The sequence below is a fragment of the Ornithorhynchus anatinus genome, chromosome 11 (genome assembly GCF_004115215.2).
Source record: "Ornithorhynchus anatinus isolate Pmale09 chromosome 11, mOrnAna1.pri.v4, whole genome shotgun sequence".
NCBI classification, from domain to species: Eukaryota; Metazoa; Chordata; class Mammalia; order Monotremata; family Ornithorhynchidae; genus Ornithorhynchus; species Ornithorhynchus anatinus.
In genome coordinates this window covers 40,354,208-40,369,357 of record NC_041738.1, presented here as the reverse complement: position 1 = coordinate 40,369,357, position 15,150 = coordinate 40,354,208, and the positions used below count along the sequence as shown (strand labels likewise).

Here is a 15,150-nt window from a genome sequence, read left to right as displayed (position 1 = left end):
GGCTTGAAAGCCGGGGCTGCAATCCCTCTTTCTGTTTAGGTAAAAAAGCTGGCCGGGCTCCATTTTGGGCAAAAAATGCCGCTGTCGCCTCCTCTCGTGAGGGGATGCGGACCCTCGGCCAACTTCATCTGCACGTCGGAGGGGGAGGTGCCTTCCTCCCGGGCTTGGGTAATAAAAATGGCTCAACATCAGCAACGCCTCCCCATCCAATTTATTAAGTAAGAAATGATACATTATCCAATGAGACATCAACGAGCGTCCTCATTGTAGACTGCAAAACAGTGATTTCACTCACTGCCCCCCCATCCTCCCCTACCTCCCAGCACCACAGCACTTTCGAAGCTTGAAGAGGTTTGGTGGGAGGTCGAGGGGGATTCCGAGGCCAGGGAGGCGCCTGGCGGAAGGCCCATACTCCCCGGCTCTGACTTCCCGAAAGCTTAAACAGGATGGCTGGGCCTCTGGCCTCATGAGCACAGCAGGGGTGGAACTAAAACTAAGGGAGGGTCTTGGGGGGAGGGGGGTCCCATCCACCAGCCCTCTGATCTGGGTGGGGGGGGAGGGGGTTGGAGCAGAGGGTTATGCAGGAATCGCTGCTCTGTACAAAGCAAAAAGAATAACGTTTTGTTTCATTTTGAACACTAAATGTATAATAAAAGGCAGCTGCCTGGGCTTCTCTGGGATTGTGGAGATGGTAGTTCAGCAGGACTGGGGCTGGAGGCCTAGGTGTCCCTGAGAAGAGTCCAGGAAAAACAAATCCGACAAATCAGTAAGAAAGACGGAGTTCGGCAGAAGGCAGTGAGAGAAACGAGCATCGGCGGGCCTTGGAAAAACCAGGATCCTTTCTCCCGGCTCCAAGGGGCCGTGACGCGCCGCCACGGGCCGTTCCCGGAGCAACACGGAGATCCCGTCTCCAAGACGCAGGCAGAGGACAGAGGTGGTTCCCTTGAAATCAGCCCAACTGTGGCCTATAGGGTTGTAGTAATCTCCACGTCCTCCATCTTCCCCCAGAATCGTAGCTCTGCCCGGAACTTAGTGTCATGGTTCTGCAGCTGGAGGGGCGGGGTGGTCTTTACCAGTGGCAATATTCCGTTGGAGTAAATTGCACCCAGGGGGGCCGGTGGCCTGGGGAAAGAGGGCGGGTTTGTGCCCAAATTGCCACCGGCCCTAGGAAAGGGCGATAGTCTTACCACGGGGGCCGTTGCTCTCGGAAAGGTCAGCTGGGTTCACACCCCCGGGTCTCAAGAAAGGGGCTGGAGTGGGGCCAAGGGGCCAGCAGCTGACCGGGGAAAGGGAACTTGACCGGCACCCATCGGGCCACCGGGCCTGGGAAGGCAAGCCGGACTCGGGCCTTGGGGACCAACGGCTCGGGGGAAGGTAGCCATGGGGCCGGCAGATCGGGGGGAAGGCAGGCGGACTCTGGACCTTGGGAGACCGGTAGACCGTGGGAAGTTGCTCGGGTTGGGACCCTGCGGCCTAATGGACCGGGAGAAGGTAGCTGCGTTTGGAGCAAGGGGGCCCAGAGGGCTGGGAAAAGGTACCTGGATTTGGGCCCATGGGTCCGACTCCTCTCGAAAAGGAAGCCGCGTTTCCACCCATGGGGCCGGCCGCTCTCGGAAAAGGAGCTGAACTAGGACCCATGGGGCCGGTAGCTCTTGCCATGGGGGCTGGGTTTGGGCCCGGAAGGCCGCCCACTCTGGAGCCAGGACCGGAAGGCCCAGCTGCCCTGGCCATAGACGTTGAGTTTGAGCCCAGATTCCAGCCGACTGCGAGAAAGGAGATGAATTTGTACCTAAGAGGCCAGCTGCTCTGAGGATGGGGCAAGGTCTACGCCCAGAGATGCAGACGTTCTCAAGTCAAGCCCAGATCCAGTGCTCAAGGGACCCCCGGTCCTCGGGTTGGGACCGAGCCCCGTGCCCAAGGGACGTCGGGCCTGGGGTTGGGACCGGAGGCCCGGGCCCAAGGGACCCCCTGCTCTGAGGTTCGGCCTGGGCCCAGAAACCCACTTGCCCGGGGTTGAGAGCGGGACCTGTGCCCAGGGCCGCCTGGCCTGAGGTTTGGAATTGGATCCCGGGCCTATGGATGCCACCTCTCTCAGGTCAGACCCGGACCCGAAGCCATGCGGGCAGTGGCTCTCAGGTCAGGCCCTGGGCCGCGGCCCGGGCCCGGCCCCAGACGGCCGCCGGCCCTGGCGTCTAAGCCTGGGCCTGCCGCGCCTAGACAAGCCTCCCGCCCTGGGGTCGGGACCTGGCCGGAGCCCAGGAAGCCCCCACCCTGAGGTCAGCCCAGGCCCCGAGCCCAGGCGAGCCCCCGCCCGGGGGTCGGACCCGGCCACGCTGCCTAGGAAACTACCCCCCCTGGGATCGGAACCGCGACCGGTGCCCAGGAAGCCCCCGATCTGGGGTCAGAACCTTGACCGCTGCCCAGGAAACCGCCAGCCCTGGGATCAGACCCCCGGGACCGGCGCCCAGGAAGCCAGCCGCCCTAGGGGTCAGAACCCGTGGCCGTGCCTAGAAAAACCACCGGCTCTGGGGTCGAGGGCCGGGGGCCCAAGTGGCCACCAGCCCTGGGATTGGGGGTAGAGGCCCGTCCCCGAAAGCCCGCTCCCTCTAAGACCGAGAGCTGGGCCGGCGGACCTCGGGAAAGGGCCCCGAGCCCACACCCAGGCCCCCGCCGGGCAGGCTGGGGGAAGGGGGCCGGGTTCCTGTTCATGGGGTGAGTTGGAACGCTGCTGGATTTGAGGCAAGTGGACCTGAAGGCTTGGGGAAAGGAGAAGGTTCCTGGCTAAGGGGCCGGTTGGTCTTGGGGAAAGGCCCCAGATTTCCCCCGAGAGAGTTTGGCTGCCATTAGGGAAAGGATCGGCTTCCCAGCATTCAAAATGGAGCCATAGGTGTAACCCAGGACACCATCCATCCGTCTCTGGCGGCAGTGGGGGCACGAGTCCATGGAGTTGGCCGCTCTCTAGAAAAAATCTGCTGGCTCCTTCATACTTTCTTGGGACGTTAGTGATGATGGGTTTCGGGCGGGGTTTGAAGAGAATCTTGTTCTTGATTAGCGCGGTCACTTGGTATCGGGGTGGATGGCGGCTCTTTGCCACTTTCATCACATTCCGGCTCCCCTGCACCACATTTGATCAGAACGGCAAACGGCTTCTCCAGCCGGATAATTTTCCATACAGGATATGATGCCCACAATCAGAACCGGAATTCCCTTTGGAAAAAAACAGACACACACGCCTGAAGTCCACAGCCAGTCAGCCCCGCAGGCGAGCCCACAAGCTGCTGAAGCACTCTCGTTCTTGCCCCCAATTCTCCTCAGCTGCCACAACTCGCCATTTTTTCAGAATACTTTAAACTCGCCCGCTAGGCATCTTTCAGACCCGCAGAAGAAATCCCCAGTGCATCTCCCCACCTACGAGATAAATCCGGCAACTTTCAGAAACGTGACTCCTCTGCTTCCGGCAAGCCAGACCGGACCTCTAACAGAGAGAGAGGATAGGGGAGGAGGAGCACAGTTGGATTCCTGAGGACATGAGCCAGACCTCACATGACAAAACCTAGGGGAAGCTCCCGCTTTTGATTCTGGTAGGGCCATTTGGTCTAGTCGATTTCCTGAGGCTTTAGGCAGGTAAGGAAAGGCCCCCTCACCTCGGTGGTGTAATGCAGGTCTCCCAGGAGGTTTCCAGCTAATCCGGAGCTGTAGCGAGCTTCGATCTCCCCCTGCAGCTCCATCAGCACCCATTCTGCCAGGTCTCCAGACCCAGTACTGCAAGCAAAGGGCTGGTGGTTACAATATTTTTGAGGGGCGAGGGGGGGGTGCAGTATGTTGGAGTAATCGGGGGCACCACCATACAAGGCCCAGAGGTACTCTTTCTCAATGAAGAGTTCTTAGGGACGTGGTCGGCGGGTTAAAACCTGAATTTGTAGGTTGTGATGCAAGGATCTGTGCAAATGCACTCGGGGATCCTAGCTCTTTGAAGAAACGTCAAACCTCTCCATCTTCAACTGCTCACACTACCCTGCAAGGACTCCAACTGTGCTCACCTGGAAATCACGATCTGCACCATGGGGACTCTCCTCTAGCCGACAAACCGAAGACAAGCTGAGAAGAGAAAGGAAGAGATTTATTAGAAGCTCCCCTCGGGGCTCCCTTCTCTTCCCAAAGCATTACCGTTTATACCGTTCCCAGCGAGTGGCTACTCCACATTTCCAAACCACTTCTCCTCTTTACAGGTTTAAAGACGGCAAACCTCTTTTCTATTTTCCCAACCACCATGAGTAGATGTGAACAGGTCCTCCATTACACTTGGGATGCATCTTCAACATCCAAGATCCGCCTAGTCCTGGGCTCTAAAGCAAAGTGAAGGAGAGACCTAAGGCGATCAAACTCCACTTTGAGAAGCTTTTTGTCTTGGGGGTGCCGGCCTTTGCAGAGAAACTTCCTCTAAAGGTCAACTGGGATCCATACTGAGCTAGGAATCACAAACAAACAAACCCGGCGAACGTTTTCACGGCCACGGGCTGGTTTAGCTTGGAAGAGAGGGATCTCTTCCATGACCGTGTTCATGCTATGGGGCCCACGTTGGCTGAAGGCTATGGGGTGGGGGGTGGGGCCTTCGGTTTCAACTGGGGTGAGCCTAGAGGTCCCACTGTTGGAGAAAATCCAGAGTCTCTAGAGGACGTGGGAAGGATGGCTGGAATTGGCTCTGGATTAAATGTAGCCTTTCCTGGGTAGAGCAAGTCCCCTTTTTAAGGCCTTTTCCAGTGAATTCTGATACGGTTTTGCCATCCTGTGGCTAACTAAAGAACTACACAACAGGTTGTTGGACCTCTGGGCTGAAGTGGATGGAACCTCACTTAACTGGATATGCTTTTGGTGGGAAGAAAGCCCAATCTGAAAAATGGACAACGGAGGCGTTTGGGGTTGAAATCGGACTGCCGGTAGGCTGCTGTGGGGTAGTCCGCGCAAAACGGGGAGGCGGCGACATCCTCGAGGATCCCAGCTTAACAATGAGTTCAAAAGCTAGGTTCTGGACTGTGAGCTCGTTATAGGCAGGAATGGGTCTGTCTGTTGTTATCCTGTACCCTCCCAGGCACTTAGTACACAGCACACAGTAAGCGCTCAATAATTACGACAGAATGAACGAGGTCTAGGGATCACTTCCAACGTGCCAACCTAGTATTGGCCGGGAGAGAAAGCCAGTAGTTTTGGAGACTTGCCCCATCACCCTCACCTCTGAACCTGCCCCAGGAACTCTGAAGTCGGCTCACCTGCCTGTTCGGCAGACTGTACCTCGGATGAGTTTTTCCAAGTGCCCTGTACAGTGCCCTGCACCCGATAAGCTCCCAATAAATACGAGATGCGTGGGGGGAACTGAGTGGGTGTTGTCTGCACGGGGTAAGACTAACTTCCTTAGAACTTGTGTTTGAAAGGTTCTAAGAACGGAACTGATCGGAGCATTTTTGGTCCACAGGGCTGGAGTTGTGCGGACGGACCGATCCGGTGTCAGGTCACGTCTCTGGGCCCCTGCCTAACTAGCCCGGTGCCACCCAATTGTCAGCTACTGACTGGGCAGTCAGAGACTTCTGCTCTGCCTATCCCCTTCTAATGCCAGGGAACTGGCCCGCTGGAGAAGCAGGAACGTTGGCAAACTATTCCGCCGCCTTCCCGAGAGGCCAAAGGTATCAGGGTTCAGAGTTCCGAGGGCAGTTTCAGACATGAGATCAGTGGTACAGATTCTCAGAATGTTGTCGCCGTTTTTACCTCGCTAATGTCAGACTGGCATGTAGCCTTAGGCTTGCCAAGAAAGATAAAAATTAATTTCAAAAATACACTTGCCTCAGGCAGCGTCTAGTGTGAGCAACTATTAGCCATGAAGCTGAGAAAGTAAAGGGCAGTTAATCAGCAGGTTTGAACATCCTGAAGAAAAAAAACTGCAAACAGGTAATGTTGATTGATAGCTTGCGAAGAGATGTAAGTGCTTCCACAGAAAACTCCTGCCTCATCAACCTCATAGAGCTGCATTCTTTAATCTTTTGCTTGGAAGCACTGTGATTTTTAAAATCAAAAAAGGGCTTTAATCGGGGACAATCTCGTCCTCAAAAAAACCAAGAGAGAGAGAGAGAGAGAGAGAGAGATTCCTGGGCTTCACAAATCCTTTCATGGAACTTCAAAAGCAAACCAAGAAAAAAATGCTGGAGGACATTGGTGGGCAGTGGCTAGGGGCAGGGGCAGAGCAGCTCTTTTGTATAGAGTCTATGAGGGGTTTGGAGGTAAGTCACTCCCTCCTTACCTGGACTGAGATTAACCAAATAAAAATGACAGGATCCTGGAAGATTTCTGACCTGAGCAGACAAACTGCTGAATTGGAGAGGCACCTTAATTTATCAGTCAACCTCTCAATGGCATTTACTGAGGACTTACTGTGTGCAGAAGAGGATATTTAAAAGCTTGGGAAGTACACCAATTGGTTGAGGCCATCCCTGGCCACAAGGAGCTTACGGTCTACGGAAGGGCTTTCGGTCTACAGAATTGGATGTATGAGTTGATGAGCTAATAGCGTCTCATTCAGAAAAATCACTCTCAAGTGAGGATCTCATCCAACTTCGACTGTCCAATTCATCATTGCAAGATCCTAAAACTGGCGAAGTTATGGCTTCTCCTCTGTCAGGTGAAATTTGGGGTTAAATAACTCTGCAATTTTCGAGGAAGTGGATGAATTTATAAATGTGAGAGAAGAAAACTCTTATGGAGACAGAAGTTCAAAGGTGTCCAGAGCAAGTTAGGGGCTCTTAAGAGGACACGGACGCAGCTCTCAAACCTACCAGTCAGCAGAATAAGCTCCTACTACTGCCTCCGCAAAGACTTGGAAATCTTATTACAACTCTATGAATGACTTTTAATAAGGATTAAACAATAATTAAGTGATGTTTACGTAAACTTTAGAGTATGCAGCACAAAGGGATCTCTCATTACTTTCCCAGTAACATGTAATTTATAACATGCAACTCTATGGGAAAAAAGCACCCCATGATACAATTAAGCGTGCTGCCTTTTCAAGTACCGTGGGCTGACTGCATTATGGGCCTCACCTGAATTGCAATCCGAGTACAGAATTCAGGAGCAAGAGACCTCATGGCAGAAGCGCTAGCTGGACAGAGTTAGGAATTTCTAAGGGCAGAAGCTGGCACAAGAGGAATAGTGGGAATGAGAAAGTGAGGAAGTTGGTTGCTGATAAATTCTAAATGGGCCACTGGTGAAAGCAAATACCTGCCCACTGACTAGGCTAGGAAAAATGCATGGCTGGTAGCTGGGAACTGAGCGTCTGTTGTCACTCCTACTGTCTACTGAGCCAGCTTCTTGGGAGTCTGTAATAGCAATAATAGTAATAGTAATAGTGATACTTAAGAGCTTACTACGTGCCAATTTCTCTAAAAGCACTACAATAGACATGGTTCAATTAGATCAGACAGTCCCCGTCTCACCCATTGATCATAGACTAAGTGGTAAGGAAAACAGGTATCTTAATCCCATTTTCAAGATGAGGAAACTGAGGCCCAAAGACGTTAAAGGGACTTGCTCAAGGTCACACAGCAGGCAAGTGGCGGAATAGTCCAATGTTCTTTCCACTAGGCCATGCTGCTTCTGGGCCAGCTCTGGTCTCCGGAAGCACATTTCCAAGGGGACAGTACATTTTGACTCATGTGTTTAATACATAGCAGAGGCATTGTGGGGCTCAAAATGAAGGAGATGTATGTTAAAGGGGGGTATGCATTAAGTAAGAGATGCAAAGTAAAATATACACATATCAAACTAAGATAAATGGCTTTGTTAATTTTGGACTAATTATTCATGTTATAATGCAAGTTATTGTGGGATGGGGAGGCAAGAGACTTGGGTTTTCATCCCAGTTCTGCCTCCGACCTGCTGTGTGACCTTGGAAAAGTCACAATCTCTCTGTCCCAACTTCCTCATTTGTAAAATGGGGATAAAATACCTGCTGCTGTCTTTATTTCGCCAACTCTGAGCCCTGTGTAGGATGGTGGCTACATCCAATCTATCATGTATCGACCCCAGTGCACTGCAGGATGTTTGGCAACTAAATATTTAAGGAACACCATGATTAATTGATTACACAAACAAATGTGAAGGAGCAGGATACGATGTGCTCCTGAGATGTCATTTGCATGAGTTTAAATCACTTCTCTGGAAAGGCTGAAAAGTAATGGATCCAAAATGAATTTCAATTTGCACTAGATGTCGAAAGGGTAATAAAACTCAGTAGAAAATGTCTATACTTCCAACAAGCCTACGCAGGACTTACAGCATCTTCGCTTTCACGGTAACTCACAGTTTTAAAAAAGAAGAAAGTGGAATAACTGGAAGCACGGAAAGAGGAACTGATTTGGCCAAGATCACCCAATAAGTTTCTGTATTTGAAACAGGAAAAAATCGGGTTTTTAATTTCCCTTCTGCTGTGAGTCATTGGTTCATGGGTTCTCTTGATAACTGAAGACCTCTGGGAGTGATCGTGGATAAATGCCCCACACAACCTTTCCAAACTTGATTTTTAACACCTAACTCTGTTCCGTAGAGGGCAGTTGGAGGGGAAAAATAAAAGACTAAGACTGGAAATTAGGGGGCTTGTAGCTGGTTCCATAAACCAACTTTTGAAGCTTGAGATATGCCTACTGTGACTTTACAGAAATCAATCTGTAAAGGGGAGAAGTTTACCTAAATAAAGCAAAAGATGCTAAACAATAAGAGTTCAACCCAGAAAAAAATACCACTCAAAATTTGGAGATTTGGTTGCTAGAGCATGGGGGCAGTGACTCTCTGGATTAGTGAATAGTGTGGATATTTTTGAAGCCAGCTCTGGTTCAGTTTTGAAAAAATCTTCAAAACACTTTGCCCAAGAGCACACCCGTTTCTCCCACTGGCCTAAGAATTTTGTCATTTAAAAATCCCACCCTTTTTGGATGGATGTAGGCTATTCTTTAATTTTTCATTTTCCCAAATAATAACAATAATTATGGTATCCGTTAGTACTTACTCTACATCAAGCACTGTCCTAAGTGCTGGGGTAAGTCTAAAATGATCAGATTGGACACAGTCCAGCCCACAGTCTAAGTAGGAGAGTGAACACGGATTGAATCCTCATTTTTCAGATGAGGAAACTGAGGCACAGAGAAAATAAGTGACTTGTCCATGGTTACATGGCCGGCTGTCGGAGGTTGTAGGATTAGAACCCAAGTCCTCCGACTCCCAGGTCCCTGGCTCTTCACACTAGGCCCTCCAGCTTCTTGTGCAAGTTCAGCTGCGAACGTTTTTAGGAAGAAACCGAGAGCTATATATATTGGTAGCTAGATCTGCAGAGGAAGAGTGCTCAGCTCTTTGCTGCAAGGTTCACCTTTGCACCTAATCCACTGGAGCCCCAACTTGGACTGGTCCGGACCAACCACATCAGAAACCCTGCTGCCGGGAAATTCCCCCCATTTTCCCCCCGAAGCCAGAGTATGGAGGAAGACCATGGCAAATGCAAAATGGACTGATCAGAGCTTTACTGGAATAGAGTTGAAATGGGCTCAGAACTACTTAGGATAGTGGGCAGGAAACAGTGATGCCCGCTGGATGTTTTCCTTACTTGGGAATGAAAAATTTAGCTTGAAGAGGTAACCTAGTCCAGAGAAATGAAACTAGATACAGAGATTAAAACTCCTTTTGACTACTGACCTAGCTCATTTCCCCAAATTTCTTTAAAGAAAGAACTCCAATTTGGAAAACCATGCTTTCCATTAAAAAATGAAGGGCTGGTTATGTTCTTTTGCCTAAAATCGATATAGCTGTCCTTCATTTTCAAAGATGACTCTACTTGGTCGTGGTTAGGCCCTATCTATGAAACAGTAGGCTTAAAGATGCTTATTACCAAAATAGATGTGCCCTACCCCCCTAGATTAAACGTTTTTTAAATAGCATTCAGCTAGTGGTTGTCAAACTCTTGAGAGTTTTAATTGGATCATTTGGCTATGGCACTGCAATTCACAGAGTAACGGCCATGAAGACCAGGAGGCTGAGGAAACCAGCTTACTGCTCCATTCCTCAGCCAAGAACTGTCATAAGGGGGCCGTGGCTTACAATATGAAGAGGGCTGTGGGACTAGAAGGGAAGCAGCAAGGCCCAGCTGACGTGGATTCTAACCCTGGCTCTGCCAACTTCCCTGCCGTGTGACCTTGGTCAAGTCAAAACTTCTCTCTGCCTCAGTTTCCCCAACTACATGATGGGGATTCAGTACTTGGTCTCCCCTCTACTTAGATCATGAGGCCCATGAGGGACAGGGATTATATCTGGCATAATTAGCTTGTATCTATCCCAGTGCCTAGAACAGTGTTTGACACAAAGTAAGCGATTAACAAATTTCATAAAAAAAGAGCACTGCATCAGGTATATAATCCTCAGGTACATATTTTTTTTTGGATGCCTCCACTCCGTGGCTGGAGTCATTATTTCTGGCAGGGGTGGGGGAGTGTCTATGTGAAGCTGCAGTTGATAAGCAATCCTTCAACCCTGGGCAAAGAAGCAACTCTTTAACTTAGGAAAAATTCATATGCTTCTCCAAAGGCACAAAAGCTTTCATTCGGCTCGCAGCGGGGAGAGAGGGTGGAAAGAGAAAAAATATTATACTATGACAATAATGGGGCTGACTTAGTTTTCAGAAGGGCACTGACATAATGTGAAATTTATAAAACTCTCTCGTAACAAAGGGAATTAAATGACCTTTTAAGTGCATTAAGGCAAACTTAAAAATGTCAATTTTCTCACTCTTTAATTAGAAAGCTCCTTTTATATATCCCCCTTCTCTACTAACATTCACATTGTGAATTAGCTTTCTCGTGGAAAATGTTCCTTCATTTTTCTGTGGTCCCCTCGGAAACAGGAAATGGCACTACTACTACATTCTCTCCAACATCTTGATTTCAGGGTATCGTTGGGGACTTTTCTAACAGGAAGCGCCACTGTGGCATGTAGTCAGTCGACTTGAGAATCTAAGTGTATAGGAGCAGCAGGTGGTCTTGGAAGCCAGAGTGATAACTGTGAGAATCAAAAATACACAGTGGACTTTTAAACACGGACAATCAGATTTCACTAGATGGCCAAGCGGTTCAGATCACGAATGTACCTATCTGTAATTTAACTATATTAATATCTGTCTGCCTCTCTAGACTGTAAGTTCATTGTGGGCAGGGAATGTGTCTACCAAGTCTATTATATTGTACTTTTTCATAAGGGCTGTATCTACCCTAGAGCTTAGGTCAATGTCTGGCACCTACCACTTAACAAATACCATTAAAAAAAAGAAGCACTTAGTAAGTACTCAACAGATACTACTGATTAAAGTCACTCACATGAGGAAGAGATGTGTATGCTGTTTTTTGCCACAGAAGTAACTATAGTAATTTGCAATCATGAGCAATGAACTGAAATTTTTTTTTTGCTTTCTTAAGCAACTGTGAGGGTTAAAGCCTGCTCAGGGAATAGGTGATGGATACACTTTACTAGGGAATTGCCTATGGGACCATCTAGATGGCACCCCATCTTTAGGGGTTGTAAATAAATGAGATGTGGTGAGAACTCATTGCACGGAGAAGTGAAGCTTCCCTCCGATGGAAGGCCGGACCCCACTTCTGAAACGGAATGCTTTGGCACGTTTCAATAGGGAAGGGAGGTTGTTTGGGAAAGGTGTGTGACTACTATGCGGTGCATGTGCTACTTTCCCAACACGCTTTATTCATTTATGTTGGAGCAGGCCTGTCCTACAACATCGAGAGCTGCACACATGGAGGAGACTTTTCGGTCGGAGTGGTTTTAAACGCTGCTCCAGCTCTCCTCCGATTGCATCTCCTCATCCGTCTAACCTTCTTCAAAGCAGCGCCACCCTCTTTTGCCACCCTTTGCCCCCGCACATCGCGCCCCAATCTTCCCTCTTTTCCCATGGTGTCTTTTCCCTCTGAGCCTCCACCCCTCGCGTTCTGGCCTCCCTTTCCCAATTACCGGCCTCCCCCGACTCTGGCTACCACTCTTTTCCCGACCCCTCCCCCCACCCCCATCCAGTTGCCCCTCTTTTCCCGACCCCTCCCCGCTCCAGTCACCCTTTCCCTAGAGAAGCATCGTGGCTTAGCGGCAAGAGCCCGGGGCAAGTCACTTTACTTCTCTGGGCCGCAGTTCCCTCATCTGGAAAATGGGGATGAAGGCTGTGAGCCCCCAGTGGGACACCCTGATAGTTACCTCATCTGTAAAATGGGGATTTAAGACTGTGAGCCCCATGGGGCACAACCTGAATCCCCTTGTATCCACCCCCCCAGCGCTTACAACAGCGCTTGGCACAGAGTAAGCGCCTAACAAATACCATTATTACCCTGTATCCCCCCCAGGGCTTAGAACAGTGCTTTGCACATAGTAAGCCCTTAACAAATACCATCATTATTCTTATTATTAGAATGGTGCTTGGCACATCGTAAGCACTTAACTGTAAAATGGGCATTAAGACTGTGAGCCTCACATGGGACAACCTGATCACCTTGTTTCCTCCCCAGCGTTTAAAACAGTGCTTGGCACACAGTAAGCGCTTAACAAATGGCATCATCATCAATAACGAAATACCACTGATGTTTTGTTGTCTTGTTCTGTTTTGTTTTGCCGTCTGTCTCCCCCGTTTAGACTGTGAGCCTGTGGTTGGGCAGGGATGATCTCTATCTGTTGCCCAATTGTCCATTCCAAGCGCTTAGTCCAGTGCTCTGCACATAGTAAGTGCTCGGTAAATATGATTGAATGAATGCTTATTTCCCTCCCCACCCGTCCAGTCCTTCCCGATCCCTCAGCCCCAGCCCAGCCGCCTCCCTTGCCCGACCTGAATCTCCCTCTCCGACCACCCCTTTCCTGTCACTTTCCTCCCGCCCCCTGCCTCTAATACTAATACTAATAATGGTACTCCTCCTCGACCTGAATCTCCTCCTCCAAATGCCCCTTTCCTCTCCCCCCGCCCCTCCCAATACTACTACTACTACTAATAGCACTCCTCCTCCACCTGAATCTCCCCCCGATTGCCCCTTTCCTGTCACTTTCCTCCTGCCCCTCCTAATACTACTAATCATGTTACCACTAATAATGGTAGTCCTCCTCGACCTGAATCTCCCCCTTTGATCGCCCCTTTCCTGTCACTTTCCTCCCTCCCCGCCTCTAATACTAATAATACTCCCCTAATACTAATACTGCTAATAATGGCAGTCCTCCTCGACTTGAATCTCCCCCTCCGATCATCCCTTTCCTGTCATTATCCTCTGCCCACCCGCCCCTCCTAATACTACTACTAATCATGCTACTAAGAATAGTGGAAGTACTCCTCGACCTCAATCTCCCCCTTCGAAGGCCCCTTTCCCATCACTTTCATCTCGCCCCTCCTAATACTAATATTAATGGCGGTCCTCCTTGACCTGAATGTCCCCCTCCGATTGCCCTTTTCCTGTCACTTTCCTCTCCCCCCCGCCCCTCCTAATACTAATAACACTACTACTAATACTACTAGCGTGCCTCAGTGGAAAGAGCCTGGGCTTGGGAGTCAGAGGTCATGGGTTCGAATCCTAGCTCTGCCACTTGCCAGCTGTGTGACTGTGGGCAAGTCGCTTAACTTCTCTGTGCCTCAGTTACCTCCTCTGTAAAATGGGGATTAACTGTGAGCCTCATGTGGGACAACCTGATGACCCTGTATCTACCCCAGCGCTTAGAACAGTGCTCTGCACACAGTAAGCGCTTAACAAATACCAACATTACTACTAATACTAATAATAATACTGGTAGTCCTCCTCGACCTGAATGTCCCCTTCCGATTGCCCCTTTCCTATCACTTTCCTCCCCTCCGCCCCTCCTAATACTAATAACACTACTACTAACATTAATAATACTAATGGTAGTCCTCCTGGCCCTGAATGCCCCGCTCCAATCGCCCCTTTCCTGTCCCTTTCCTCTCCCCCCGGCCCTCCTAATACTAATACTATTGGCAGTCCTCCTGGACCTGAATCTCCCCCTCCGATCATCCCCTTTCTTGTCACTTTCCTCTCCCCCCCGGCCCTCCTAATACTACTACCACTACTACTACAGTCAGTCCTCGTCGCCCTGAACCTCCCCCTCTGATCGCCCCTTTCCTGTCATTTTCCTCTCCCCCCTGCCCCCCGGCCCTCCTAATACTACTACTACTAACAATGGTAGTCCTCGTCGCCCTGAATATCCCCCTCCGTTCGCCCCTTTCCTGTCACTTTCCTCTCCCCCCGGCCCTCCTAATATTACTACTACTACTACTGCTGGCAGGCCTCGTCGCCCCGAATCTCCCCCTCCGATCGCCCCTTTCTTGTCACTTTCCTTTCCCCCCCGCCCCTCCTCCTCCTGGCAGTCCTCCTCGCCCTGAATCTCCCCTTCCGATCGCCCCTTTCCTGTCCCTTTCCTCTCTGCCCCCGCTCCCCCAATACTACTCCTACCCCTACCAATCCTCCTAACAGTGTCGGTCCTCGTCGCCCTGAACCTCCCCCTCCGATCGCCCCTTTCCTGTCACTTCCCCCTCCCCCCTCCCCCCCGCCCCCCGCTACTAATACTCCCACTCCGGCTCCCTGTGGCCTCCCGTCCTTGTCCCTGTCCCCCCCGGGGCCGAGGGTCGGGGCCTCCGGGGCTGTGGTTGCCCGCGGGCCCGGCCAGGGTTTCTTTCCCGTCGCCCCCCCCCCCCCCCCAACGCCGCCTCAGAGAGCGCGCGCCCTCCGCCGGCCTGGCTCCCTCAGCTCGCGCGCGCGCCCCTCCCCCCCCGCGCGCGCGCGCCCGCCCGCCCTCCCTCCCTCCGGGCCGCCCGCCATTCTCCTCAGCGCGCCGCGCGCCCGCCTCTTCCCTCCCCCGCCCTTCCTCCCCGCGGCCGGGCCGCCTCCCGCCCGCCTCCCCCGCCGGCCTCCCCCGCGCCGCCGCCGCCGCCGCCGGCCGCCCCGCGCTCCCCGCCCGGGGCCTGACCTGCCACGGCGGCCCCCGAAGGCGGCGCCTCGCGGCCCACGGGCAACAACCGAACCTCCCGCCGCCGTCGCCGCCGCCGCTCCCGCGGCCTGCGCACTTCCGGGCCCGAGCCGC

General features: G+C 51.4%; 1 protein-coding gene across 1 annotated transcript; it reads right to left on the bottom strand.

Moving 5' to 3' along the window:
* Positions 1-1,240: 1,240 nt before the first annotated feature.
* Positions 1,241-15,113, bottom strand: CHTF8 (chromosome transmission fidelity factor 8). Its single transcript, XM_029074881.2, is given in 7 exon segments — positions 1,241-3,073; positions 3,075-3,163; positions 3,166-3,189; positions 3,192-3,207; positions 3,645-3,762; positions 4,041-4,098; positions 15,037-15,113. Coding segments are annotated over 6 exon segments (855 nt in total). The 5' UTR covers positions 4,064-4,098; positions 15,037-15,113; the 3' UTR covers positions 1,241-2,488.
* Between the last annotated feature and the right edge of the window lie 37 nt (positions 15,114-15,150).